Genomic DNA, 27496 nt, shown 5'->3' with positions numbered 1-27496 from the left:
AGTCAGATATGACTGAAAAACTGCTGAACAGCACCAAAATTTAGAATTGGTTGAATGGTTTGACCCAGTGAGTAATCATTTGTAGTGTGATACCAACTTGGACAAAGTCTTCAGTGGGATGGCCAAGGATCTCTGTTTATCTCTATGCTGTTTAACATTTTTATCAGTTACTTGTATAAAAACATAGTTGGTATCTATCTCATATTTGTAGGTGACACAGAGCTGAGTCACAGGATCCATAAAGATCTGGACAGACTAAACCACAAAACTAAAGAGAACAAAGTGAGATTTAAGAAGCATAAATGTGAAGACATTTGGTTGAAATGGTGAACTTAACAATGCTCCATATGAGTCAGTAATGTAATATGGCAGCCAAAAAATTTAGTTTAGTCTTAGCCTTTATTGAGAGAGGCTTAGTCCCAGGAATAGGGAAGAGTCTTTCTGCATTCCACCTTGATCAGGTGTGGTCTTCAGTTCTAGGTGCCAGATTTTAGGAAGGATGATGTCAGAAGAAAGAAGTGCTAGGGTGGTGAAGGGCCTTGTTCTACCAAATCAGGATCAGCTAAAGCGACTGATGGTATTTAGTCTAGAGAAGAAGAGACTGAAAAAGGACATGATATCTTCAAACATTTGAAAATCTATCGTATGGAAGGAGGATTAGACTTACTCTGTGTGACCCCACAGGGCAGAACAAGGAACAGTGAGTAGAAATGGCATCTACTCTGGGCTTAATATAAGGAAAAAATGTTCCCCACATTAGAACTATCCAAAAGTCTAGCCATGGCCAAGAAGAAGCCTTTCCTGGTCCTCCTTAATCTTAGTGCCTTCCTTCTGAGAGTCTTTCTGATTAGGGAGGAAGGAGGGGGGAAGGAAGGAAGATAATAGGTAGATAGGATAAATGGATGGGGAGGGAGTTAGGTAGGTAAACAGAGACAGGATGGGTAGGTAGAGACATGATAATGGATAGATAGGTTGGTAGGTAGACAGGATAGATGGATGGATAAGTAGGTAGGTAGGGTAGGTAAATAGAGATTGGAGAAGTAGGTAGATAAATATGATAGATATAACACATAGATATACAGATGATAGATCCATATATAGATGATACATAGGAAAGATGATACATAGATACCTAGATGATAAATAGGTGGCTAGGTAGATACATAGATACACAGATGATAAGATAGAAGATAGAATGAGAGATTCATATATAGTCGATAAGACAGATATGTCTGATTTACATGTTGTCTTCACCCTTGGACTGGGAGGTTCTTGAAAGCAAGGACAGTGTCTGGAACATAGCTGGTTCTTAATACATGTTTGTTGACTTGACTCGAGGCTGGATGACCACTTATGGGAGAGGTTGTAGAGGAAATTCCTGTTCAACTCTAAGGTTTTGTGATTATACCTGAAGTCACCCAGTTGTTTGGCAGCAGGTCTGGGACCAGAATCCAGGCCTGTTGACTCCTCGTTCGGGGTTCTTTCTGGTGGTCCTTGCTACCTCTCAGTTCATAGTTCATTCACTAACATATCAGTTGCCACCATGAAGAGTAAAAGGTCCTCCTTGTCATTGGATGTGTTATGATGCTCCTGTGATGAAAGGCCTGGTGTGGCTGCTTTTAAATGGAGCCATATAGTCTCAGTCAATTCCATTTTGCTTCAGAGCTGAAATACCTTTGTTTTCTCCCTCAGGATGGTTGGTGAGAGCATGTGGAAAATATTGGAGACTAATAGCAATAAAACCATCAGCATCTTGAAAGTCCTGAAACCTGACACCACCTATCAGGTCAAAGTGCAAGTCCAATGTCTGACTAAAGTGCACAACACCAACGACTTTGTCACCCTCAGAACCCCAGAAGGACGTAAGTGTGCTCAGCTGACTGGGCCAGTAGGAATCCGCAGGCTACTTCCTAGGGATGGCCATGTGGCTGGTTCCTTGCCCCCTGAACTTTGAGCTTGATTAGCAAAGGTCTGTGTGAGCTATAGATCAGTCCTGTGCCACTGTTATTCATTGATTGATTTTCTGATCTTTCATTCCCAGCTTCCCGCCACTACAGCTGCGCTCTCTGAGTATTTCTTCCTTTTCTCCTCCCCCACCCCCCAAGCCCCTCACTCTATGTCTCTGCCTTGTTCCCCACTACTTAGTACTATTGAGTTGATTGATTGCACCACTAAAGAGATTGGTCTGATTTGTCTTTTTTTTAACCAAAAAATTATAAAACAGGACTAGTCAACTTGCATTGCAGTGACGCACCCAGAACATTATCTAGAATTCCCGTTTTGGAATTGCCGTGAGAGCCTACAGCACATTCCTTTAAATATTCCCAGTAAGGGTACACCTTTGCCTTCTAGGCATAGGTTAGATGTTTTGAAACAAGGCAAAAGTAATTTAGAATCAGGCCTAGGGAAATAAGGTAAGAGGTCAAGCTGCAGATTATTTTTGGTACAAGATGGGAAAGAAAGTAGGCTTTCTTGTGTGCCTCCTGGGCTGACTTTGCAAGCCGTTGCGAAAGGGGAATTCTGAAGAGATTCTGAGCAAGGCAGCCCTGTTAAAATAAATGTACAGATGACTGCTTTGAAGGGGGCAAAATTCACTTATATGTAGGAATTCTGGCTTGTTTATTTAAAAAGTTTCCTTACTTTCTAGTCATACCATCAAGTATTGTAGGGGCTTATTTGTGCATGATAGTCTCTAAGAAGCATTGTCCTTACCCCTCCAAGACCTTTTCATTCTGAAGCATATTCTGTGTAGGGGCACAGTAAATTTTAAGTAACTTGAATTTGGGACAAAAGAAGGGGAATAGGTGTTGTAACAGCTAAATTTTCTATGTCGGAGTTATGCACAGGTGGACTCTTAGGCCAGTAAATCTCCTCTGTTTCTCTGATGTACAAGTTGGTTTTAACTCAGACACATCTCTTTACCAGTTCCTGATGCTCCTCGGAATCTCCAGTTGTCGCTTCACAAGGAAATCGAAGGTGTGATAGTGGGTCACTGGGCACCCCCTGCCAATACCCATGGACTTGTCCGTGAATACATTGTGAGTATCTTCGAGACACTCCTCCATCCTACGCCGTAGGCTTCTGGGCATGCTGGGGCAGAAGGAAAATCTTTACGACCAGGAATCCTTACCAATTCATAAGACTTTGATTCTTCCACTTCTCTTGTACCTACCTATTTAGAATGGGCCAGTCTTTTTACCTTTTTTTCTTGACCGTGTGCTTTTTTTTTTTCTTTTCTCTCTTGACCTCAGGTGGAATATGGTAGAAGTGGTACCAAGATGTGGGCCTCCCAGAGAGCACCTAGTAACTACACTGAAATAACGAACTTGTTGGTCAACACTTTATATACCCTAAGAGTGAGTTGATAAATGATAAGGTGGTATGATATAATGGAAAGAAGACCGGGCTTGGAGTGAGGAGAAAACTGGTTTCACATCCCACTTCTGACATTTATGACCGTCTAAGACTGTTGTCTCATCTGTAATATGGGGACCACAGTAGCACTGCCTCACAGCGTTGTTTTGAGGAGCAAGTGAGACGTGTGCAATGTATTTTGCAAGCCTCAAGGTGCTATCTATGTTAATGCCAGCTATCTTTCTCTTTAATGCCTGTTTTAAAATTTAAGAACCTATCAATGTTATTGCTGCTTTTTGAGTACCGTGCTATTGCCTGTATTGTAGCCACATTAGTGACCTACAAAGTGCCCAACCTATTGCCCAGAGGTTTAATTTCCTTTTGGACAACCCTTAAGATATGTATTCAAAATCTTAAGAAAGCCTAGGCCCTGAAATTTGAATGTTGTAGGCTTTTCCTACTTTCCCACCCCCACCCCATTCAGGACTAAGATGAAGCCTGGCTCCTCCTACTGTGACACTCAGTGGGAGAATGTAGAGCTATAACCAGGCAAGTTCGGATGTTCAAGTTCTCTGGTCTTCTCACCACAGCCAAGGGTTCATTCATGACAGTCTCTCCTCGCTCACTTCGTTAGGACCAGGGAGAGCCTTTGTTTCCACCGTGATGTTAGGAGGAGACTTCATGATCCAGCATCATGGCCCAATCTTAAGTCATTTGGCTGTGTTGATAATGTAGTCACTTCTCATTAATATGCTCTGATAAAGTCACTGTAGTGGATGGATGATCCAGAATACTTATAACCAAAAGGCATTTGGATACTTTTTAATTCTTCCAATAAAGTATGAGTGTATCTTTTCTGGGAACACGTAAGCCTCCAGAAAAAAAAAATCATTAAAACTTGGATCATAGCTCTAAAGCTAGAAGAGAGACCTGGGAAGCTGTTGCGTCCAATTCCCTCATTTTACAGGTAAAGAAAATGAGGTCCGTAGGGGTAAAAAGACTTTCCTAGAGTTGCCTGGGTAGTAAATACCTGAGGTGTGGGATTTGAATCCAGGTTTCCTGATGTCAATTAAAATACCCCATCCTTTACAGCACCTGGTTTAGAATAAGCTATAAAGTTGTCCGGCTTTCCTGCCCTTGGGATTGGCACCAACAGAAGACATGACAAGGCTGCTAAGAAGTTAAAAGGAGGTTTTACCTCGGGAAATGGTGTTGCCTTGTATTACACCTCTTTCCAGAGTTAACTAGAATGCTGTCTTAGCCCCCAGACTCCTGTGCTTTTCCATGTTATTCCCCGTGCTCATCTTCCACCGCAGGGTGAGGGGCAGCTGCGTCGTGTTACATTTGTAAACAGACTTAGGTGTTTTGATGACCTTAAAGAAGAGAGGGCGTATTTGCACAAAGTATTAATAATATGAGATCATCCCTGTACATAGACTAATGATGCCGTAGCACTGAGTCTTTTCTTTGGCCTTTTTCCTTCAGCTGTCCATAAACACTCGTTAGAAAGACCTGGAGCGCACCAGGCAGTGGGAGTCCATTTTCTAATGACTCTGACAGCCCCTTCAATGCCCCTGACAGGGTGCTCCTTCTTTATCTCCATTTCATTTGCCTGCCCCTCAGAGGAATAGCACCCTTATGTCATTTCTTAACCTTGTAGCTCACTGGGCATCCTTGATTTCTGGTGCACTGCCCTTATTTCATACTAACTCACGTCTAATTTTAAAAGGTCGCTGCGGTTACCAGTCGTGGGATAGGAAACTGGAGCGATTCAAAATCCATCACCACCACGAAAGGAAGAGGTAAATGATCCCAGTGCCTGCAGATGTGGTAAAGGTAGAAACCCTTGTGAAATGGGCCTGGGGATGAAGAAACAGATTTGAATGTCCTCCCCGGCTTATTCCTGGGCTTATTCATCATGATTTATAAATATTTTCTTTGGGGCAGTGGTTTGGATATGTTTCTCATTCATGATTTTTTTTCTTTTTTGTTTTTTAAATGGAGCATTTCATATAATTCAAAGATACACAGGGACCCATAGATATCCTTTTAGATAGATAGATAGATATCCCCTTATCTCTAGTCAAGCTTGCAGCTAAGCCACTCAGGATCAATAGTGTACCATTCTTCTTCCTAAAGTTTTATGTGTTTGCGAAATGGTGGGTTTTTTGTCAGCTTTATTTTACAATTCACAAATAAGGCTACTCTTAAAAAGCCTTTGTCACAGTCTCCCAGTAATGCTAGTGCTAGTGCTAGTGGTGATTGTGTCCATAGCTAAAAGCCAAAAGTCATCATTAAGCTTAGTTCATTGCCATGTACTTCATAGGTTGCTGGCACATGACCCTGTGAGCTAAATAAGTCCTTGCTAACAAATAGTTTTCTAAGTGAGTTCCTGATTTTCACCTTAGAACCAGGCATCCTCACCTTTGGATCTGTGGCTTTTAAAATCAGAGAAGAAATCCTCTTGTGGTTGGAGTTATTTGCCTTGAAACCTTGAGGCCAGTGAGAAAAAGTTTCCAGCAATGCTTTTTGGGCACCTGGCCTCCTACTAAAATCTAGTCATTGATTTATATTAAAAATATATAAATTCATAATATGTATTATGAATTTATATATAAATATATAAAATATATTAATAAGACGAGCAAATTTAGGGAATCTAGTAAGTGTGGGGCAGAATAATGAACTGGGTGTTCAAAGAAGCTTGTTGGATTTATTCACATCTCTCTCTCTCTTTCTCTTTGTTAAAAAAGAAACCAGATACAAAGTTAGAGACATAATTCTTACCATGCTCATGATAAAAAAGTTTGCTGGAGGAGCCGGTGGGAGAATATCTCCAGAGATTCTTTAGACAAAAGATAACCAACGCCACATTTTAAAATCCTAAGCCAGTGTTATTATTAAACTTATTTATTAAACTTACTTCATATGGTGGTGTTGAAGCCCCGCTGCACGCAAGTGAACTGGATATTGCATGTACAGAAGAGACCTTTATGTTGCATTGAAGGTGACATTATAAAATGATGAATTTAGGCTTAGACAGCATGGGAGGTCTCTTTCAGCTCTAGATCCATGACTGATCCTGAATGACCTTCTCTCCTTAGGAGCAGGTATAGGAAAGGTAAACGCGGCCTGCATCGGCAGCACGATGTTCATCATCTGTGGATGGACAGATCTGTCCGTGGGTAGATTGTAGGGGGTCTGTGAACTTGGATGGTGGGGAGGGAATTTATTTTGGCTAACCTCTAACTGAAGTGAAACATTTCCTCGAATTATTTAAAAACACTATCCCGAAAAGGGGTCCATGGACTTTGCCATGGTTAAGAACTCTTAGTCACTAGTCCATTCTTCCTTTCTTAGTTAAAGGATGAGTACTTTTTTTCCACATAGATAATTGCAGACAGTCCTGGGGCCCTACTAGGCCCCATTTTTCCGTCTCAGCTAATTATAGGCTCATATCACCACACATGGTACATGTTGTTTAATAAATACTTATTGATTGATATAGAGCTGGAAGGGACCTTAGAGATTATTTTATCAGATAAATAAATACAAATAAAGAAACTAAAGGCTAGATAGGTTAAGTGACTTGCCTAAGGTCTCATGTAGTAAGTAGCAGAGCTGAAATTTAAACTCAGGTTCTATCAGGAAGGTCATTAATAAGCTGGAGAAGTGTGCAAAAGAGGGCAGCCAAGGTGGTCAGAGGTCTCAAGTTTATGGCATACAAGGAAAGGACAAATGAACTGAGAGTCTTTAATGCAGTAAGGGCACAGCAGAATAGTTGTTTTTGTCTGTATTTACCTCTGTAGGTCCCTGTGTATCCTTGAATTACATGAAATGCTCCATTAAAAAAAGTTAACAGGAGTGAGAAATATACCCAAACCATTACCCCCCAAAAATATTTCTAAATCATCATATAAAGCATGTGGATAAGGGATTGGACTTGTTTTTCTTGACCCCATGGAAAAATTTTGAGAAACAGCTAAAAGATACATAGAAGCAAATTTAGGTTGGTTTGTGAGGTGGGAGGTCGGGAAGCTTCCTAGCAATTAGAGCTATCCAAAAGTGGGATTACTGCCCCTGGAAATACCAAGTTCTCCCTCACTAAATTTTTTCAGGGAAAGGGTGGATGATCACTTGTTGGTGTCCTTTAAAGTAATTTTTTTGTGAAAAGTATGGTCCAGAGGTTGCAGAATCAAATAGTCTCTAAGTTGGAGGGGACCCAAGAAGCCATCACCTTTCTTACAGACGTACGTTGATGACGATAAGTGTGCTCTCTATACATTCAAGTGGAGAGGTATCCACTGTTTTTCCTGTTCTCATCCTCCTCACAGCTCTTAGCTGTGCTATGAGATTTATTCTCAGATATTTCCAGGATGTCAGATTGCTTAGTGGTTCAGTCTGCCATGTTATAGAATGAGAGTGTCATTTTGGGATAGTATAAAGAGCACTGGACCCCTGGAGTCAGAAAATGTTTAGGTTCCAGCCCCATCGCTAGCTGTGAGATCTTGGGCAAGTCCGTGAGCCTGAATTTCCTCATCTTAATCAATCTCATCGTCATGGAGATGATATGTGCACCACCTGCCATATGAGATCATCGTAAGGAACCAGTGACCTGAGCATCATAGATCAGAGGCCATCTAGGCAAACCTACTCATTTTACGAAACTGAGGCCCAGAGAGGTTGTTATTTACCCATAAACCACACGCATAGTAAAATCAGAGATGGGATTTGAACCTGTTTCTTTTGACTCTAGAGAGAGTAGTAGTTTTCTATCTTAGCATACAAAGGGCAGCTAGGTGGTGCAGTGGATAGTGCACCGGCCCTGGGGTCAAGAAGACCTGAGTTTAAATCCAGCTTCAGACACTTAACTGGGTATCTGTAACCCTGGCCAAGTCACTTTACCCTGTTTGCCTCAGTTTCCTCACCTGTAAAATGACCTGCAGAAGGAAATGGCAAACCCCTCAAATATCTTTGCCAAGAAAACTCCAAATGGGGTCATGGAGAGTCAGACACGACTGAAACAAAATCACCACCACCACCACCACCACCTTAGCATACAGATTCCTAAAGAGATATAGAACTGTTTTGTGAATGTGAAGTATTAAATAAAGGTGAATTTTTATAATAGAAATGGGGGTTTCACTATCGAGAGGACACCCACCCCTGTGATTCCAGTGCCTGAGGTAATAATTGTTAGGAAAAGGCCTGTTTAAAAAGAAGAAAAGAATGGCACGTAGTTAGTGCAGACTAATTCCCAGGGTGGCTCAGGTGACTGAACCTGAGTGAGATGGCAGGTGGGCAGAATCAGGCAAAGGAAATCCCCTGCGTGCCCAGACTGAAACATCACTTTGTCCATAGAACAGGAAATGACTAAGGCTCATCCAGGTTGCTGGCTGTCTAATTTTTCTTCCTTAGGATTCTCATTTTGAATTCTTTTCTGTTTTCAGTGATCCCACCACCAAATATCCACATTGAGAGCTACAGTGAAAATTCTCTCAGTCTCACCCTGGTAATGGATAGCAATTTTAAGGTAATACAGAAATCCATATTCAGGCTCATACTCATAGTGGGGCAGGTGGAAAGCAAGGGGACAGCTCATTCCCAAGGAGCTGACTCAGGTGCTTTGGGTGATAGACTTTACCCAGCATGAGAACCAACGTATATTCATTTGGATCAAGAGAAATGAAGGACTCTGGTGATGTAGTAATAGCCTAACCAGGTTGGCTTCCTTCCTTTCACCTCTCTCAGCTCCTTTCCCCCCACCCCCCAACATTCCTCTCCCCAAAGCAAAAGAATTACTTGGATCTTCATGTATAATTATCCTGCCTCAGCCTGGTGCTTTCTTTTTTTTTTTAAACCATGTAATTAAATGGTTCACAGCTACAGTGCAAATAAAGACTTGGTGTTAACAGAGAACGTGTGCCCTGTAATTTTCAGCTTTATTGGATTTCCTGGTGCTACGAGCTAATGCAGTGTTTCTCACAGTGGAAGAAGAGCCTTTGTGGGGAGAGGCTCTGATACTTTCCCAGGGAAAAACAGATTCCATGTATTTCCCTTCTCACCTCCCCACCTCACCCCACCACCTCAGCCCCACAGACTCTTCCATGGTTTAACCCCTTCTTCACCCTAGTTCCCGCTTTCCATGTAGACCTCAAGGAGTAACCAGAGACATACCCTTGAATGTCCTTTAGAGGGTTAGAATGGGCTCTGTGGCTCCTCAGTGAATGTAAACTAGTAGGAACGAATAAGAGGTGGGGGGCTGCCCACAAAGTAGAGGCAGGAACCTCTAGTGATGCAGAGGCTCAAGGCAGCCCATTGTCTTTCTAGCTCTCAACTATTTGGAATGTATTGACTCTTGGAACTAAAGACACTAAGATTCTAGTCTCAGCCCTGACACTGCCTTGAGGTGTGAGCTTTAGGAAGTGACTCCCTCTTCTGGGCCTCAGTTGTCTTACTTGTAAAATCAGGGAAGTGGATGGGATGGTCGCATACCCTTTCAACTCTTATCTCTGTAACAAAGCCTCTGTGGTTTGGGGCTTGTGGGGCAGTACCCCAGATTTTCATTTTTATTTACTTCACAGCCTTTATTCACATCCCTCAGCCTCAGGAGGAATGACAGGAACAAAAGCTTACAGACCACATGGCAGCACAGGCTAGACTTCATAGACTGAGAGCCCCTCCCCCCCCAACCCTCAAAAACACCCTAGTGCCATTTGCTTATTTTCTTTTCACAGTGAAATGCCCCTTTATAGCGTGACATGCCTTGGTGCTGGCTGCTGCCCCCACCCACCCAACTCCATTAGTCTAGAATTCACTCCCTCCTCACCTCTGCCTCTACCTCCCCTAGAATCTTCCCAGGTCAGCTCAGGTCTCACCTTCCACATCATCAGGATTCTCCTGATCCTCCCAGTTGTTTAGGCTTCCTCCCCATTCCAAAATAAAGAAATTGCCTTGTATTTATTCTGAATATACCTAAATGTGCACATATACATGTATGTTCTCTTGTCTTTCTGTCTCCATTGCCTGGCACAGAGAAGGTATTTAATAAACATTGATTAATAGATTCATTAGCATCAAATTTCATCAAAAGGGAAGCAGTAGATGAGCCTTGGTTTGGTTTGGTTCCAGTCATGCTTATTTCAATTTCTCCAGTATTAGAGAGAGTCATAGTGCCATCAGGAAGTGCGAAATGGCCGCCATGATAACTCTGTCTCTTCATGTTTGTCAGGTGAATGGCTACGTGGTGAACCTCTTCTGGGCCTTCGACTCTCACAGACAAGAGACAAGAACTTTATTCCTACATGGAGAGATAACATCATACAAAGGTAAAATGTGGCAACTAGTTGACATGCACAGGTGGGATTGAGGTTAGATGAGGTATTTATTTTCAAGCAATGCAGGTTTTTCAATGTTAGTGAATGCCCTTCACTAGGGAGGAAGGAAGGAAGGGAGGATTGATTGATTAAGGTCTGCTATGTGCCATACATTGTGCTAGGCACACTGTAAATATTATCTCCTGTGAAGGCAGAGGAATGGACCACATAACCTCTCAGAGCCTCTTACAGATCTAAAATTCTGTTTCTGTTAGAAGTTTGGAGGCTAAAAGGAAAACCATTCCTATAAGCTTCTTTCTCTGAAGTTGATACTGAAGTTGACTCCAGGTGAGGTATAGCATATTGACCAGCCAAAGTGGCATTCCTTGCTCAAGGTCTTAACTCTTTATCTCTGGAGAATAAAAAAAATCTATCGGTGCTGTCACTCATTCATGAAAATATGAAGCTTTGGATCTGAAAATGCACTAAGGAGAGACTACCAGATCATAGCTAAGCTTTCCCTTTTGCCTAAGATAGAACTTTCTAGGAGGGAGGCCACTTTTGGAATGTGAAGGACTGACATGGATAGCCCCTTTCTTTCAGAGCCCTCCAAAGTAATCCCTTACTTACTTGGCATCATGAGCTAAGGATGTAGTCTCATAAATGGATTTCCCAAATTACGGAATCCAAGTGCCAAAACTATTTAAATTTTTTTAACTATTCCTTTACTGTAAAGTAATGAGGTTGTGTGTCTGATTTTCATGGGGTATGTGTGTGTGTGTGTGTGTGTGTGTGTGTGTGTGTGTTTCTGACTCTTCCCTCAGTGTCTAGTTGGCAGCTGTCACTTAGAAACACAGAATCTTAGGACTGGACAGGACCTTAAAGATCATCCAGTCCAAAGGACCTCAAACAAGTAGTAAGCCTCCAACAGTATAGAAATTACTTCTGCTCCAAACTGTGCTTTTCTCTGGGTTACTGTGCTCTTGTTTCCAAGATGTGGCAGCCCCTTGCCAATCCCTTTACAGTTTTCCAGCCTTGCCATCCTAAGGGCCAGTCGGGATGGTGACGGAGGTGCCTTTCTTTCTCAGATGCCACTGCTAAGGCTTTTAGTCCCCTGTTTCCTCAACAAGATGCTATTGGGGATGATGGTTGGTTCCCTTTCTACCACCCTGTTCCTACTCTTACTTCCATTCCAGATCTAGGGTAGGAGCTTCAATGGTAGTATTAGGAAGAGGGAAGTAAAAAGCCAATCCCTGTGAATGGCTTTCCTACCATTGGGAATTGGGAATTCCTCCCCTTCTCTCTAGGTCCTGTCCAGATCCTAGGATAATATGGGTAATTCAATTTTAGGCTGAATAGACACATAGTATTCAGAATGAGGGAACTGATGATCCCATTATAGTATATTTTTGTCTTCCCTGGTCAGACCATATCTCTACTATTGTGTTCAGCACCACATTTTTGCCAAGAGATTAAGAAGCTCATGTCTGCAGGAGGGAGGCCAAAATGGTGAGGAGACTGGTTCCTTAAGAGGATTACTAAAATAATTAGGGATATTCACCCTAGAGAAGAGTTGCAGGACAAATGATACTTATCTTCAAGTTTTAGAAAAACTTATTAGAAAGAAGGATTAGACTTGTTTTGCTTGGCCCTAGAAGAAAATCTAGTAATTTCAGCTGAAATTATAATGGGCTGACTCAGTGAGGTGGTGAGCTCCCAACACTGGATGTCTGCAGAAAGAGGCTGACTAACCATTTCTTAGGGATGTTTTAGATGGATGGTATGGGGCTATATTAGATGACATCTAGGATTACTTTTAATTCTAAGTTCCTGTGGTTCTATTTTTTTTTAATTAACAAAAATGCGTTTTATCTCCCAACCTCCCCCCATTTAAAAAGAAAGGAAAATAAAATTATTTTAACAAATATGTATCATCAAGGAAACAAATTTCCATATTTACCATGTCCAAAACTGTCTGATTCTTCATCTTGAGTCCATCCCATCTCTGTCAGGAAGTAGTAAATATCACCATCCATCCTCTCTAATTATGTTTGACTGGTCATTGTAGAGAATAGAGTTCTCAGGTCTTTCAAAGTTATTTGTCTGTGCAGTGTTGTTAATATGTAAATGGTTTTGGTTCTGCCCACTTCACTTTGCATCAGTTTCCTATAAGTTCTCCCAGGTTCTTCTGAATCCTTTCATCATTTCTTATGGCGTGATAGTATTCTATTACATGATCGTGATTTGTTCTGCCGTTTCCCAATTGGTGGCATCCCTTTAGTTTCCAGCTTTTGCCATGTTACAAAAAGAGTTTCAATAAGTATTTTTTGTTTATATGGGTCCTTTTCCTACTTTTTTTTGTCTCTTTAAGGAATAGACCTAGTAGCAGAATCTCTGGATCAAAGAGTGTACAGGTTTTTGATTCTTTGGGTTTAGCTCCAAATTGCTTTCTAGAATTTCTGAACCGATGCACGGATCTTCTAGCAGTACATTTATGTGCCCCCTTTCCCACAGCCCCTCAATCATTAGTCATTTTCCTTTTTTATCATATTTGCTAGTTTGTAATGGGTACATGAGGGAGAACTTTAGAGTTGCTTTAATTTGCATTTCACGAATCATTAGTGATTTGGAGGATTTTTCACATAGCTGTTACTAGCTTTGTTAGCTTGGATTTCTTCCTGAGACCTTCCTATTCTTATCCTTTGACCATTTATCAACTGGAGAAAGATAGCTGTGATAGTACAAAACGTCTAGGGAAATAAGAATCTGAAAAGGTGAGAATAATCTTACTTCACTCTTTTCGATGGCAGAGACTGTGATTTCATCATTACTATTATGCCTCTCCAAAGCTTAGCACAATTCTCTGCACACAGGCACTTAATAAATAGTGGTTTAGTACCTGAACAAGTGAGGGAAACTCCACCGTTATCATCTGAGCTTGGGTCTTTTCTTCCCCTACTGAGTCTAAGTTAAAAAGAAGGGGGATGAAGTAAGAGCCCCTACTGCTAGACTGTTCCCCTGTTGTTACTTCAAGGAATATATGATCTCATTAATCTCAGCAAGGGTGTTGATCATACCCACCTATTAGGGTTTTGCTTTATAGTTGGGTCCCATGGAATTGCCTGAAACACAAAGAGGTTAATTGACTTACCCAAGATCACTCAGCTAATAAATATCAGAAGTAGGATTTGAACCCAAATCTACCTGATTCTGAGGTCCTCTGGCCTTTCTATCATCTTACTTCTGAGGAGTATCGTAATCCTACTGTAAAGAATCAGATGTTCTCAGAGATAAGGTTGGATGGATAACCTGATGAAATTCTCACAGTATGTGAGCTACAGCTGTTGTAGTGATTCTGCACATCAAGATACAAACTATAGTCTAATTTTCTTTTTCTGCCTCCTGACTTCTCTCTAGTGAACAATCTAACTGCCCACACCTCTTATGAGATTTCTGCCTGGGCCAAGACAGACCTGGGTGACAGTCCTCTGGCTTTTGAGCATGTGATGACCAGAGGCACTCGTCCACCCTCTCCTAGCCTCAAAGCCAAAGCTGTCAATCAGACCTCGGTAGAGTGTACCTGGACTGGGCCAAGGAATGTGGTGAGTCAGTGGGAGAAGCATCCCAAACGCCGACTAGGTTCACTCCTGTGACCCCTAGGTCAGTGGGCAGAATTTGGGGGGTTCAAACTATTGCTGTTTTACCACCCTTGAAATAGTTTAAGAAGATAGGTTTTCCTTTAGGCTATTTGTTGTATGACCCTTTGAAATAGCATTGCCTTCTCTCTACCAGCAAGTGACAAGTTTTTACTCTTTCCCAGGAAGCCTTGGCATCCCATGGCCTGGGCTCCAACCCTGTGAACATGAGTAAAAAACTTCCTTAGAGTGGTGTCATATGAGGTCCTGTGTGCTGAATGTTGAAGAGCTTTATTCTTAGGATTTTACTATGTATTCTTAGGATTGTACTGTGGGCATTTTCTGGATCTGACAGCAAGACTGAGTACTGCAATGGAGAGAGCACTTTTATCAAAGATAGGGAAAGCTAGAATGGTCTCTGTGCCTCCTTTCCGTTTACCTTTGGAAAAAATTATTTGCTAATATCCACCTTGCCATATTCAAAGGACCTCCAACTTACCACTTGGCAGGAAGCAGCAGGGTCAAGAACCAGAAAGTCCTGAGTTCTAAGATCCACAGCAGGGCTGTGGGAGCTGGGACAAGTAACCTCTTCTCTCTCTGGGCCTCTGCAGTAAAATGGGAAAATTAATTAATCACTTTCCCTCTCTTGCCTCACCTGGGAGATGAGAATGAATGAATAAAAAATGCTTATGACTGTATGTCAGAAAAACCTGGAAAGACATATGTGAACTGATAACAGAATGAAGTGAGCAGAACCAGGAGAACGTGATACACAGTAACAACAGTGTTATATGATGAGCACCTGGGAATGACTCAGCTGTTCTCAGCAATGAAATGACCCAAGACAATCCCAAAGACCTCATAATGAAAAATTCTGTCTGCTGATGTCTGAATACAAGCTGAAACTTCCTTCCTTCCTTCCTTCCTTCCTTCCTTCCTTCCTTCCTTCCTTCCTTCCTTCCTTCCTTCCTTCCTTCCTTCTTCCCTCCCTCCCTCCTTCCTTCCTTCCTCCCTCTCTCCTTCCTTCTTTCCTTCCTTCCTTCCTCCCTCCTCAAAATGACTAATATGGGAATATGTTTTACATTGGTTGCACATGTATAGTCTATATCAGATTGCTTACCATCTTGGCAGAGGGCAAGGAGAAGGATAAAATTTGTAACTAAAAATTTGTAAAATACTATTTTTTAAAAGACTATATGGTAATCTTGTTAGGGTTTGATGGACTCCCTCTGGGTCATTTGGTTTCCAGATTTCTAAACACAGTATATGAGGAAAAGGAGGCTGCTCTTTTTAGGATGATGAACTAATCACCTGTCTTGTTCTCTGGCTTCTACCAGGTGTATGGGGTTTTCTATGCCACATCCTTTCTTGACCTCTACCGAAACCCAAAGAACCTGACTACCTCATTCCACAATAGCACAGTCATTGTCAACAGAGATGAACAGTACTTGTTTCTGGTATGTTTCTGTGGCTCACAACTTGCTTCTTTTAGAGGGCAGCTAAGTGGCTGAGTTGATTAGCACCTGGCCCAGAGGAGTTGATTCTGGATTCTTCTCTCCACAGTGTAGCTTTGTAACTTCCAGACAAATTACTTATCCTCAATTTGCCTATCTGTATCATGGGGAGATAGCCTTTGCTGCTCTCTCTGGGATACTGAGCCTCCCTGAGCCATTTTCCGTGAAATCCACTGATCTTATCAGAGGGCATGGAGTAACAACAAAATTTGTAATCATGTCACGTTTGGGGTGGGTGTGATTGTCTTCAGGTTCGGGTGATAGCCCCGTACCAAGGCCCACCTTCTGACTACATTGTGGTGAAGATGATCCCAGACAACAGGCTCCCTCCTCGACACCTTCACGCAGTGGACATTGGCAAGACCTCAGCTGTAATCAAATGGGAATCGCCATATGACTCTCCCGACCAGGATATGGTGAGCTGGCCAGCTACCTGCCCACAGCCTTGTGGCTTCAGAGGACTCTCTAGAGTGGCTGGGGATACAGTAGCTAGACAGTGTCGTTGGGGAGGAAAGGATATCTGTGCAAAGACTTTGTGGCTGACAGCTCAGCTGTCTCCCTGAAGCCCAAGCTAAAACAGTGAGAGATTGAGAGGACATACACACAACAAAGTATCTGATTCCCCTGAGTTTTAGCCCCCAAAACTAATCTTTAGCCATACCAGTTGACCACTGACCCAGTTGCTTTGGTTTCTTATTGGTTGTGCTTTTCCTTCTAGCTGCCTAGCCAAAGGCAGGTTCTTTATCAGGGCCATGCAAATGAGTGAGTTTCTCCATTCTCACCTTATATATTGGCCTCTGCCTCACATTTTTTGGGGAGAGATAGAGGATAGGAGGGCCTGGCATGCTATGGTCCGTGGGATCACAAAGATTCAGACACAAGTGAGTAACTGAGCCAGACCTTTAAATCTCTAAGAACAGAACCACTGATAACTGAAATGCTGTGAGTCCATTTCTAGGAGCTAAATGTTGCTTCCATGCTCTCTGTTTCCACTAGTTAGAGGAAAAGTCCTAGAGAGTATCACTATCTTGAGCTGGTTGCTTTTTAAATGGGCTTCTCCTGGGGTGATTGATTGAAGGGATTACACCAGTGCACGAATACCTTCCTCCTTCCTGATTTGTGTTTCCATTATGAATAATGCTCTTTTCTTCCATTCTTTCTTTGCCTCCATGCCCCATGCATAACATCAGTCAGATAGGAAGAACGAATTTTATTTACTTAGATTTAGCATTGAGCTTCAACCAAATGTATAGATCCCCAGGACTAGATGGTTTTCCTCTCTTTCCTTGTTAGCCACACTCTCTGGCTATCACCGTTTCAAGGGGAACTAAATCCCGAGTTCATGTTTTTCTTCCCTGTTCCGTTCTGCTGGTGTCTTGATAAATGCAGTCTCCCCTGGAGTCATGAGTGGGGTCTTGATATGTATTTGATGGTTTCAGGCAAAGTTCTACTAATAAATTCTTGTAATGAGGTTGAGACCTACTGGGGCCCCATGGGTCCTCAGAGGATGCAGCTGAATACTGTAGTTCAGAATGCTGTTGCCTAGGGTCACCATGGCCAAATATACCCATGTTACATCATCTGTCATACATCCAGAAAGGAGGAAAAACATTGCAGAACAGCTGATATGCATCAATGTGGTTTTCTCCCCCTCCAGTTATATGCTGTGGCAGTTAGAGATTTAATCCGAAAGACGGACAGGAATTACAAAGTGAAGTCCCGGAATAGCACGGTGGAGTACCTGATTAGCAAATTGGAACCTGGTGGAAAATACCATGTCATTGTGCAGCTTGGAAACATGAGTAAAGAAGCCACTGTGAAAATTAATACAGGTAAGCAAGAGCGAGTTCTGCATTATCTGGATGCCAGCTAGGTCTGAAAGGTAGCTCCAGAGTTAACACAAAGCAGCTGTTCAGGCATGAAGTTTCTTAAAGCTGTGAATGTACCCATTCTGTGACTTCCCTGTCCAGCCCTGTCCCACGGGGAAATGATGGTGATAGTAAGTTAGGAAACTTACAGTTTGGGGGAGAGAAGGGAGTAGTAGGTACATTAAACTCAACTGTACCATTGTCGTTCTGGTGGGAGTCCTCAAGGGTCATGAGATAGGAACACTCCCCTTTGGCACAGTATTGCTGAGAGGGCACCAGAATTAGAATTTGTCCAGTTATATGGAAGATACAGTCAGCTCTTTCATGCCTGTCCTCACCCATCTCTGACTTGTGGAATGTTGGGTGGGGTGGGCATGCTGATGGCACTGCAAAGATTAGGGTGGAATGGTTTTCCCCCTCAGTGGACTCCTGCATGTTTTCATTGTTAGCCACCGATCTGTACTCTTGTAGGTCTCCTCGCCTCTCCCCTTACCTCCTTCCAACCCATCTTATATACGACTGTCAAATTAATCCGAGTGTCATCCTTGACTCCTTATTCATCTCACGTATTCAGTTGGTTGTCAGAACTTATCCTTTCTGTTTCCACGGTATCTCTTGCATATATCCTCTCCTTTCTATTCATACAGCTACCATCATCACCTCTTGGCTAGACTATTGCAATGGTCTTGTTATTGTACTTCCTGCCTCAAGCATCTTCCCGTTCCCATCTATCTTCCGCACAACCACCAAAATGATTTTCATGAAAACTTGTCTCAGGTTTGATCGTGTCATGTCTCAGTAAACTGCAGTGACTCCCAGTGACTCTAAGACAAAATGTAAATGCCTCTGTTGGACATAGAAATCTCTTTACAACCTGGCCGCTCCCACCTTTCCATTCTTCTTATGTGTCACTTCCTTCCATTCTTGGCCTACTTGAGTTTCTGCCCATGGCACGCTTATTTCCCATCTCCATTACCTTGTGCTGGACATCTCTCATGCCTAGAATACAATCTCTCCTCATTCCCACTTCTTAGAATCCCTGGTTTCCTTTGAGGATCTGCCCAAGGGTCACCTTTTATATGCAAACCTTTACTGACAAGGCAGCCAGGTGGCATAGGGCATAGGGTTATGGAGTTGGGAGTCAGAAGACCTGAGTTCGTATCTTGCTTCGGATACTTAACTAGATGTGTGACCCTAGCCAAGTCATTTACTTGCTATCTGCCTTAGTTTCTTTATCTTTAAAATGATGATAATACCACCTACCTCGTGAGAATCAACTGAGATGTATTGTGTTATATAAATACTAGCTCTTATTATCCTTTTGGCTGCTAGTACACTTTACCCTAAAACTACTTTCCTTTTTGGGTATGTATACTCACATACACATATAATAAATTATAATTATATATACACGTATGTATATCTCTCGATATTGAATATATATTTCATATAACATGTACATATGTATTGATACACATACATGCACCTTACATTAATGCGTATCTAGCTATAGATACATATCGCATATAACATGTATGTATGTGTGTGCATGTGTGTGTGTGTGTGCTCTGTGTGTACTTCCACATGTCATCTTCCCAGTTACAGTGTAAGCTCCTTGAGGGCAGCATTGTTTTGGTTTTGTCATGGCTTACTTAGTGCCCAGTATATAGTAAGTGCCTAATAAATGCTTGCTGATTGGTTGATTCTGTATGTATGTCTCTTCATGTCACTCACTCTTCTGCTCAAAGCCTGTCAAATTTTATCTTCCAAATCAAGTGTGATCTGCTAAATCTAGCATTCAAAGTCCTCCACAATTTGCTGTCTTCCTTCCTTTCCAGCCTTATCTTTGTGCTGCTCTTCCGTAAATGCTCCTCTGTTTAGCTAGGCTGAACAACCTCCTACCCCTGTACATATTCTGTATTTTCCTACTCCTTTGTCTGTATCGATGCTCTATGCAGTGTTCTTCCCTACCCCTGAAAATGCTGCTTGTCTTTTTTTTATTTTTTTATTTTTAGTTTACAACACACAATTCTACATAATTTTGAGTTCCAGATTTTCTTCCCTCCCTCCCCAAGATGTCATGGAATCCCATATAACTTCCCTGTATAACTTCGCATTGAATTAATTTACACATTAGTCAAGTTGTGGAGAAGAATTATGACCAATGGAGTGAATCATGAGAAAGAAGAAACAGAACCAAAAAAAAACCAACCCAGCAACAAAAACAACAAAAACAAAAGAGAGAAAAAAAGGTGGGGTGGGGTGGGAAGGCGAGCATGAGGTGTGCCTCAATCTGCATTCATACTTCATAGTTCTTTCTCTGGGTGTAGATAGCGTTCTCCGTCTTGAGTCCTTTGGAGTTGTCTTTGCACATTGTGTTGCTGAGAAGAGCAAAGTCTGTCAGGGTTGGTCCTCACGGAATCCATATATCTGTGGTTGTGTATAATGTTCTCCTGACTCTGCTCCGCTCACTCAATGCTGCTTGTCTTTTAAAGCCCAGCTCAAATGCCGTCTACCCTGTTTTTTCATGAAACTTTCCCTGAATGCCTCAACTCATTCCCAGCTGTCAGTAGTCTTTCCTCTGTGGGACCTCACCTTTCTACTGGATTTAATCTGTGTTACTTTGTAGTATGGTTTTTTTGTATCTGTGTTAAATGCTTGCACCCAGCCATAAGCTCTAGGAAGGCAGGGACCATATTTTTTCTACTCCTGTGTTTCTCCTCATCCTCCACCCCAGCCCTACCCTTTCTTTCCAAGCTTAGCACAATTCTTTGTATGCAGTTGGGGCTAAATGAATGAATTGCAGAGATGTGTGTGCTGCAGTAGAAATTTGGAATGTGCAGGAAAGGTCCTAGAATGGAATTCAGGAACCAGGATCAGAGGCAAGAGAGTGTTTTTTTGGACAGCAGAGAGGGATATGTGTGGCCTCCAGTATGTTTGGGGAATGTGAGGAACAGGACAGACTGAACAGAGGTAGCAGGTCCTTTCCCAGGTACCTCCTAACTCAGCAGATACTTCCTCTTTCTGTGTTGCCAGCACTCCTAGGGGATGGATGATGACCAGCCAGAGCAGTATCAAGAACTAAGAGCTGAGTGCTAGTCATCAGTGCTGTGTCTCTCCATGCACCTCTTCCCTTGGTCCCTCTCAGGCATGGGTACAGTGACCACCCAGCTAAGACCCATAGTCTACAAGGTACCTGGGTTCTTTACATATCCGCTAATGGGGATCCTCTTCTCTTCAATTTTCAGTGTCATTGTCTGCACCAGATGCCTTAAAAATCATAACAGAAAATGACCATGTTCTTCTCTTTTGGAAAAGTCTAGCCTTAAAGGAAAAGTATTTTAATGAAAGCAGGGTAAGTGTCTTATTCATTCTTTTTTTCTCCTCTGATTTTGGGAATCCAGTTGAAATGCTCTCTCAGAGACAAGCTCATTAACAGAACGCTTGGCATAGATGGAGGGCAGAAAAATAGGGCAAGGCAGTGAACTTGAGAATTAAAGGACCATTTTCTATGTGATTGCTAATTAGTGAAATGTTTATGCGGCACATTAAGGATAGAAATCACCGCACTAAGCACTTTTCCATCCTGAACTCTTCACTTAAAAAAGAGTGGGAGAAGGACTGGGGCAGACACCGTGAGCTGGAGGGAGAGTGATTCTGCCTCAGACCACTAAACTACACCTTTCTCAGAGCCACGTAAGCAGCTGTCCTCAAGCAACAGTATCAACGGAATCAGCTTGCCCTCTAAACCAGTCATCTCATCAAGCCTTCTCTCTCCAGAGATAAGTGGCAGCAAATTGAACTTCAAAGGCATTTGGTTGGCCTAAGGAAAGTCAGTTATTTGATGTAGTAACCTTAGTTTAACTCTCCACTCTGACCCTCAGGGGCCGTGTGACTCCTCTTTTTCTGCTCAGGCCTACCCGCTCACTTACAGATTCCATTTGCATCAGTAAAGGGAATTCTCACACCAGTGAAACTGCCTATTCTTGATGTGTTCCTGTAACTCTGTGTTGTATCCTAATGTCTCCAATGATGAGACCGTTTTCCCTACTGCCCAGTTGTTGTCCTTTGTTCTAGAAGAGGACCAAATGACACCACTATGTTGGGGTCAAGGTCCAGTGTGTCTGACAGTGGCTGATCAGACCAGTATGAGCTCGGAAGTCTCTACCACAGATCGAGCACAAATAGTTCATGTGAATATTTGGGGCGGAGATGTCTCTAAATTTGCACATCTCATATTTCTTTTGAGCTGCTGCATTTCCCCTACTCTCATGGAAAGAGCGCTAGGCTAGAAGTCAAGAGATCTGAATTCTAATCCCAGCTTAGCTGGCCATGGACTTGATCTCTGTCTTTGACCAGATTACTTTGCTCCTTGGTTTCCTTCACTATAAAATGATGGGTCTGGACCAGGACAGGGGTGGGGAACCTGTGGCCTCAAGGCCACATGTGGTCCTCTAGGTCCTCAAGTGCGGCCCTTGGACTGAATCCAGACTTCACAGAACAAATGCCCTTAATAAAAGGATTTGTCCTATAAAACTTGGACTCAGTCAAAAGGCCATACCCAAGGACCTAGAAGGCACATGTGGCCTTGAGGCCGCAGGTTCCCCACCCCTGAAACAAGATGTCTTTGAGGTCCCTTAACACTCTAGCATTCTTGGTTTGGTTCTTTGTATGTGCTATTTGCTCAAGCCAACATGTTTGCTCTTAGGGTTATGAGATACGCATGTATGACAGCGTGATGAATATCACAGCATACCTTGGGAACACAACCGACAATTTCTTTAAAATTTCTAATCTGAAGATGGGCCACAATTACACTTTCTCAGTACAAGCAAGATGCCTTCTCAGTGGCCAGATCTGTGGAGAGCCCGCGGTACTTCTCTACGATGAGTTAGGGTTTGGTGAGTGACTGGCATCTTTGGTTTCTGCCTGCAGTTTTCAGAAGGCTTACTCATAGACCTTTCTAGTATTGTAATTAAATTTTGCTATCAGCTCAGGGAGATCAGAATCAGCACCTGACAGAGTAGTTTCCCAACAACTTGCATAATAGAGGGTTTGGGGGAGATGGGGCAGGGGAGAGAGGGGAGGAGTAGAGGATTTAGAAGCACAGTTAGTCCGAAACAACAGAAAATCAGCAGGCATTGTATGCCTGGCTTTTGTGGTGCAGTGTGTATGAACTGCGCAGATACACAAACACACACACACTTCTTCTTTCTGTGCCAGCTCCCTCCCCTTTTCCTTCCGCACTCACTGTGTAGGTGGTCTGATAACTGAGTTAGGTCATGGTGGGTGAGAAGGCCCTGATTCATTATAGATTAAAACCAAACAACAGTTAAAAAAACCACACATGCCCCATCTTGTGTTAGGTCACTGTTTATCAAAGTGCCTTGTGTGACAGCATTCCAGAGGCAGGCTCCGATGAGAGTCCTGGTTTATTTAACGTTTTCCCCAGAAGGTTGGTCCTTGTCTCGTGGCTAAATGAAGGTTTCATGTGTGTGTTTTGCCCTTGATCTGTGGAGTTCCCTTTACATTGAAAAAAAAAAAAGCCTAGAGCCTAACTCTTCCCTTCGAGTTATCATTTTTTCCATAGATGGTTATAAGCATTTTTATAGAAGAGTTTGGGTTTTTTTTAAAGGCCACAGGCTATAAGTCAGTATTCTAGTGAATGAGTATTTTAGATCACTTAACGGAGCTTCAGGTAATTGCAGTTCAGTGCAACTTGGGTGCCAAGTCGGGAAAATAATTGCAATCTCAGTAATTAGTGGTCTGGTTTCACATCCTCTTGTACACGGCAAGCGAGTGGTCTTGAGTAATACTGCTAATGAAATCAGTGTTGATACCCCCAACAAAGGTCTCCTTTCCAAGAGATCATCTAAATAACCAACAAGGCAGTGATTAAGAGTCTAATGTAATTACCGTATTTGCATTCTCAAGGCCTATGGTCTGTCAGCTTATGGCGGGCAATCAAAAAACAGTCATATGTGGGAACTTATCATATGAGGAGGCCGCTCAGGGTTGCGCATCTCAAAAGATGGGTCAGGGAGAGGGGGACCGTTGGGGCCTGCGGGGTCATCTCCTCTGTCCCTTGCTCTCAGGCATGTACCTTATTCATTGATGCACTGTTCTGTCGGCAGGTGGGGATGCATCAGCATTCCAGGCTGGAAGGTCAACTGATGTGGCTGCAATTGTGGTCCCTATATTATTCCTGCTGCTGGTGACCGTGGGGATAGGGTTTGTAGTCCTGTATACACGGCATCGGAGGCTCCAGAATAGCTTCACTGCCTTTGCCAATAGTCACTATAGCTCCCGGCTTGGCTCGGCCATTTTCTCGTCAGGGGATGATCTTGGTAAGCATGGCCTGGTTGTTGTTGTGGTTGTAGTGGTGGTTTCCCTTTAAACCATATATCCTCTAAGCCAGTGATTCACCTTGGGGCCTCCTGAGGCCCATCCTTTGGTCGTATTACCTGTGCTGCCAAAGTGAGTTTTCATCAGCCAATAATACAATTGGAATGGGTTAAATTAATTTAAGTTAAATTTAAATTCAATCCTGATCCCATCTTTGTCACTTACTATCTGTGTGACCTTGGGCAAGTCACTTTAACTTCTTAATTTTTTTTCATCTGTAAAATAAGGATATTGAAATAAATGGCTTTTGGAGTACCTTTGAGCTTGAGGTTAAGATTTTTGACATCTTAACTCATGTCTGGCCTCATCTGCAGCTTCCGTGGCCTTCTGGTCACACCCCTGAGGGAGTGGCATTTATCTGGGAACTTGCCTCCTCTGGGAGCAAAAATCAGACCTTAGAAACTCTCCTAATATCCTTCAAACCTGTAGGAAACCTGCCCCCCAAAATAACCTACCCTCTGACTCATACACATAATACACCATTAATCTCACCTCCTTGGGGCAACCTTGGAGGACTTATCAAATGGAGTCATGAGTCATGCTTTTGCAGGTCAGCTCCTTTTACCCTAAAATGTTGCCTTCCTCTCTTGATCCTTCTCCTGAGCCCAAGCACACTTTAGCTTTGACAATAGTACAGGAAGAGATGCCTCTCTTGAGTGGTGACCTCACTCTGAGACCACTAAAATCTTCTGTCCTAGTCTCTTCCTCAGTTCCTTGTGTTTTTGATAAACTCTTTGGTCTGCCTGGTTTAAAGGAAAACCACTGCCTAGGCAAAGGGAAGATGGGTGGGTTTGGGGGTTTGGGCCTCGCCATTGTTAGGGGAAGAGTGGTACTTCTACAGCTCAGCTCCATTCTCTTAAACACTGAGTGCCTCTTGGTTGTGTAAGACACAAGCCATAGAGTGCAGAGGAAATACAGCCTGTATTCTCAAGGAATTTACATTCCTCCATACTCATGGGTCTTTGCCCTCTCATGTCAGTGCAAAAAGAGCACTATGGGCCCAGCAGAGATCATAGGCCATGAAGAAGGCTCTGGATTGATTAATAAAAGGAGGACAGTGTAACAGGGAAAACCCATGAAAACATCATGCCTTCTAGGTCAGTTTTTTTTCCTCCTGCAAATTTACCTTCCTAATTATGTTAAACTTCCATTGATACCAAAATGTGCTTCTTTAATGCCCTCGGAATGTTGGGTATTATGTCAGAGGGCCTGGATTCAAATCCCAGTTCTGCTACTTACCTACTAATTTGGCCTTAGTCAAGTTCCAGAACATCTTGAGTCAGTCAGTCATCTTGTATTTATCAAGTGCCTACCATGTGCCAGGGACCATGCCAAGCACTGGATATATGTAGGTCTCAGTTCCCTTATGTGTTAGCTCTGAGGGCTTTTCAGGCCCTAAATTTATATAGGGTCCTGGGATTTTCATGTGGCTCAGCATTGTGTTGAGAAGCCAAAGAAAGCCAGGGCTGTGTTACAGGATTGTATAAACTATGTGGCTACATCAAGAGTTTGCTGTTGTTAAAGTGTTGGTGTACCTGGAGAACATGGAGGCTGCAGCCTTGTCCTTTACAATGTGGGAACCGGGTTTGTGGCCGGGGGTGGGAGGGTGGGGTGAAATCACCTGTGACAGTGTATGATCGGTTTACCAACAGTTACGTTTAATTTTAGGAGATGATGACGAGGATGCTCCCATGATAACGGGATTTTCAGATGACGTCCCCATGGTGATAGCTTGAAGAGTGTGTTCCTCACTGTAAACCAAATGGTGTAAATATTTTATTTGATAAAGATAGTTGATGGTTTATTTTAAAAAATGCACTTTGAGTTGCAATACGTTATTTTTATATGGGCCAAAAAAAGGACAAAAACACAAAAAAAGAGAAAGAAATGAATGAATAAACTTTGTAGTAATCAACTGTGAACACCAAGAAACCAGGTTGATTTTAGTCATCAAATTGCTTTGATTTGACATTAATTTAGTCTTACAGGGCTGTGCTTGCTGGGCATGCTTTTAAGTCTGTGAGATAATTTTTCGTTTAATAAATTGGCTACTCCCTTTTATTTTTCTAAGACAACAGAAATGTATTTAATAAAAACTTCAGGAGAACTACAAAGGGTGAAATCCCCCTCTCCTTGAAGGAGTGACCGGATTTTAAATATTCTTTGGATTTTGTTTATATGCAAGTTCAGGGTGGCTGGGGTTGGGGAGGGTGCTTTTATTTTGTTCTGTTAATTTATTGGGGCCTCTCTTTGGGGCCAGGTTTTTGTGGTTATGTGACATTGCATGTGATACTGAGCCCCTCTCTCACAGGGCCCAGGAGTGGGACAAAAGCATTGGTTTTGCCATTCCTGAAGAAACCCATTTTAATCTAACATGTGTTTAAACATTACTGTATTTGATAGGAGAGACACTTGAAACCAACATTCGATTTCATTTAGACAGAGCTGCAGCTTGTGCATCTTGCCAACCATAAGCTTACTCTTGCTTATATTAAGCGATGGACTTTTACTCTATTTGCCTGTGTACAAGACGTGACTTTTGAAGCTGAAATGGTGGCGTAAGAGAACACTGCTCTATTATACAGTGCTGCAGTCTTTATTGGGGAAAAAAAGATTCCTTCTACTGTGAGAGAGAGAGTTAGCTCCCAGCTCAATGCAGTGATATGTGACCAATCAATACTCTGGCAAATAGAGTACCTTATTTTTCCATTTATGCATCTTCAGTTTTAAGTTTTGCATTTAAGATAATAGTGTGGCTGATATTTGTTCTTAAAAATGATTGGTATATACAGCTGTTTTGGATTGGGTCAGTGCCTTCTCTTTCTTTCTCTCTCCCTCCCTCACTCTCTCTCTGTCTCTGTCTGTCTCTGTCCATCTCTCTCTCTCTCTCTGTCTCTCTCTCTCCCCCTCCCTCTCCTCCTCTCCTCTCTCCTTATTTCCTTTTCTCTATTTCTTTTTCCTTCCTTCCTTCCTTCCTTCCTTCCTTCCTTCCTTCCTTCCTTCCTTCCTTCCTTCCTCCCTTCCTTCCTCCCTTCCTCCCTTCCTCTCTCCCTCCCTCTCTCCCTCCCTCCATCCATCTCTCTTTCCCTCTCTTCCTCCCTCCCTTCTTTCCTTTCTCTAAAGAGAAAGTGCTACATTCTCACAAAAATAGCTGGACAATCCAAAATTTTGAGCCACCGAACCAGAATTAGTAGAAGCAAAAAATGGGGTTTGTTCGTTCTCTTTGCAAAATAATTTGTAATTGTTCTTCTGCCTTTATAAAGTCATCTGTGTGTCAAAAACAAAAAACAACACTGGCCATTTAACGTAGAATGCACTGCGGCCTGTCACGCTTCTCTTTAGCAGTTAGAGTCTGCATCCTTGTCTGGCATTGTTGTGGTTGTACTGTGGTTTGTCACTGTGAA

The 27496-nt window shown here is 42.5% G+C and overlaps 1 protein-coding gene across 1 annotated transcript in view; it reads left to right on the top strand.

The window, feature by feature from the left end:
- Positions 1-26153, top strand: part of SORL1 (sortilin related receptor 1) — a 208387-nt gene extending 182234 nt beyond the window's left edge. Inside the window, exons 35-48 of the mRNA XM_036745727.1 lie at positions 1693-1862; positions 2926-3038; positions 3252-3356; positions 5084-5156; positions 8805-8887; positions 10586-10682; positions 14088-14272; positions 15643-15762; positions 16071-16235; positions 17477-17651; positions 20936-21042; positions 22396-22588; positions 23822-24034; positions 25761-26153. Of these exons, the coding sequence (XP_036601622.1) occupies positions 1693-1862; positions 2926-3038; positions 3252-3356; positions 5084-5156; positions 8805-8887; positions 10586-10682; positions 14088-14272; positions 15643-15762; positions 16071-16235; positions 17477-17651; positions 20936-21042; positions 22396-22588; positions 23822-24034; positions 25761-25828 (1867 nt within the window). The 3' untranslated portion in view covers positions 25829-26153. The remainder of the gene's footprint in view (positions 1-1692; positions 1863-2925; positions 3039-3251; positions 3357-5083; positions 5157-8804; positions 8888-10585; positions 10683-14087; positions 14273-15642; positions 15763-16070; positions 16236-17476; positions 17652-20935; positions 21043-22395; positions 22589-23821; positions 24035-25760) is intronic.
- The last annotated feature ends 1343 nt before the right edge of the window (positions 26154-27496 follow it).

The sequence above is a fragment of the Trichosurus vulpecula genome, chromosome 2 (genome assembly GCF_011100635.1).
Source record: "Trichosurus vulpecula isolate mTriVul1 chromosome 2, mTriVul1.pri, whole genome shotgun sequence".
NCBI lineage: Eukaryota > Metazoa > Chordata > Mammalia > Diprotodontia > Phalangeridae > Trichosurus > Trichosurus vulpecula.
This window is presented reverse-complemented; position numbering and strand designations above follow the sequence as displayed.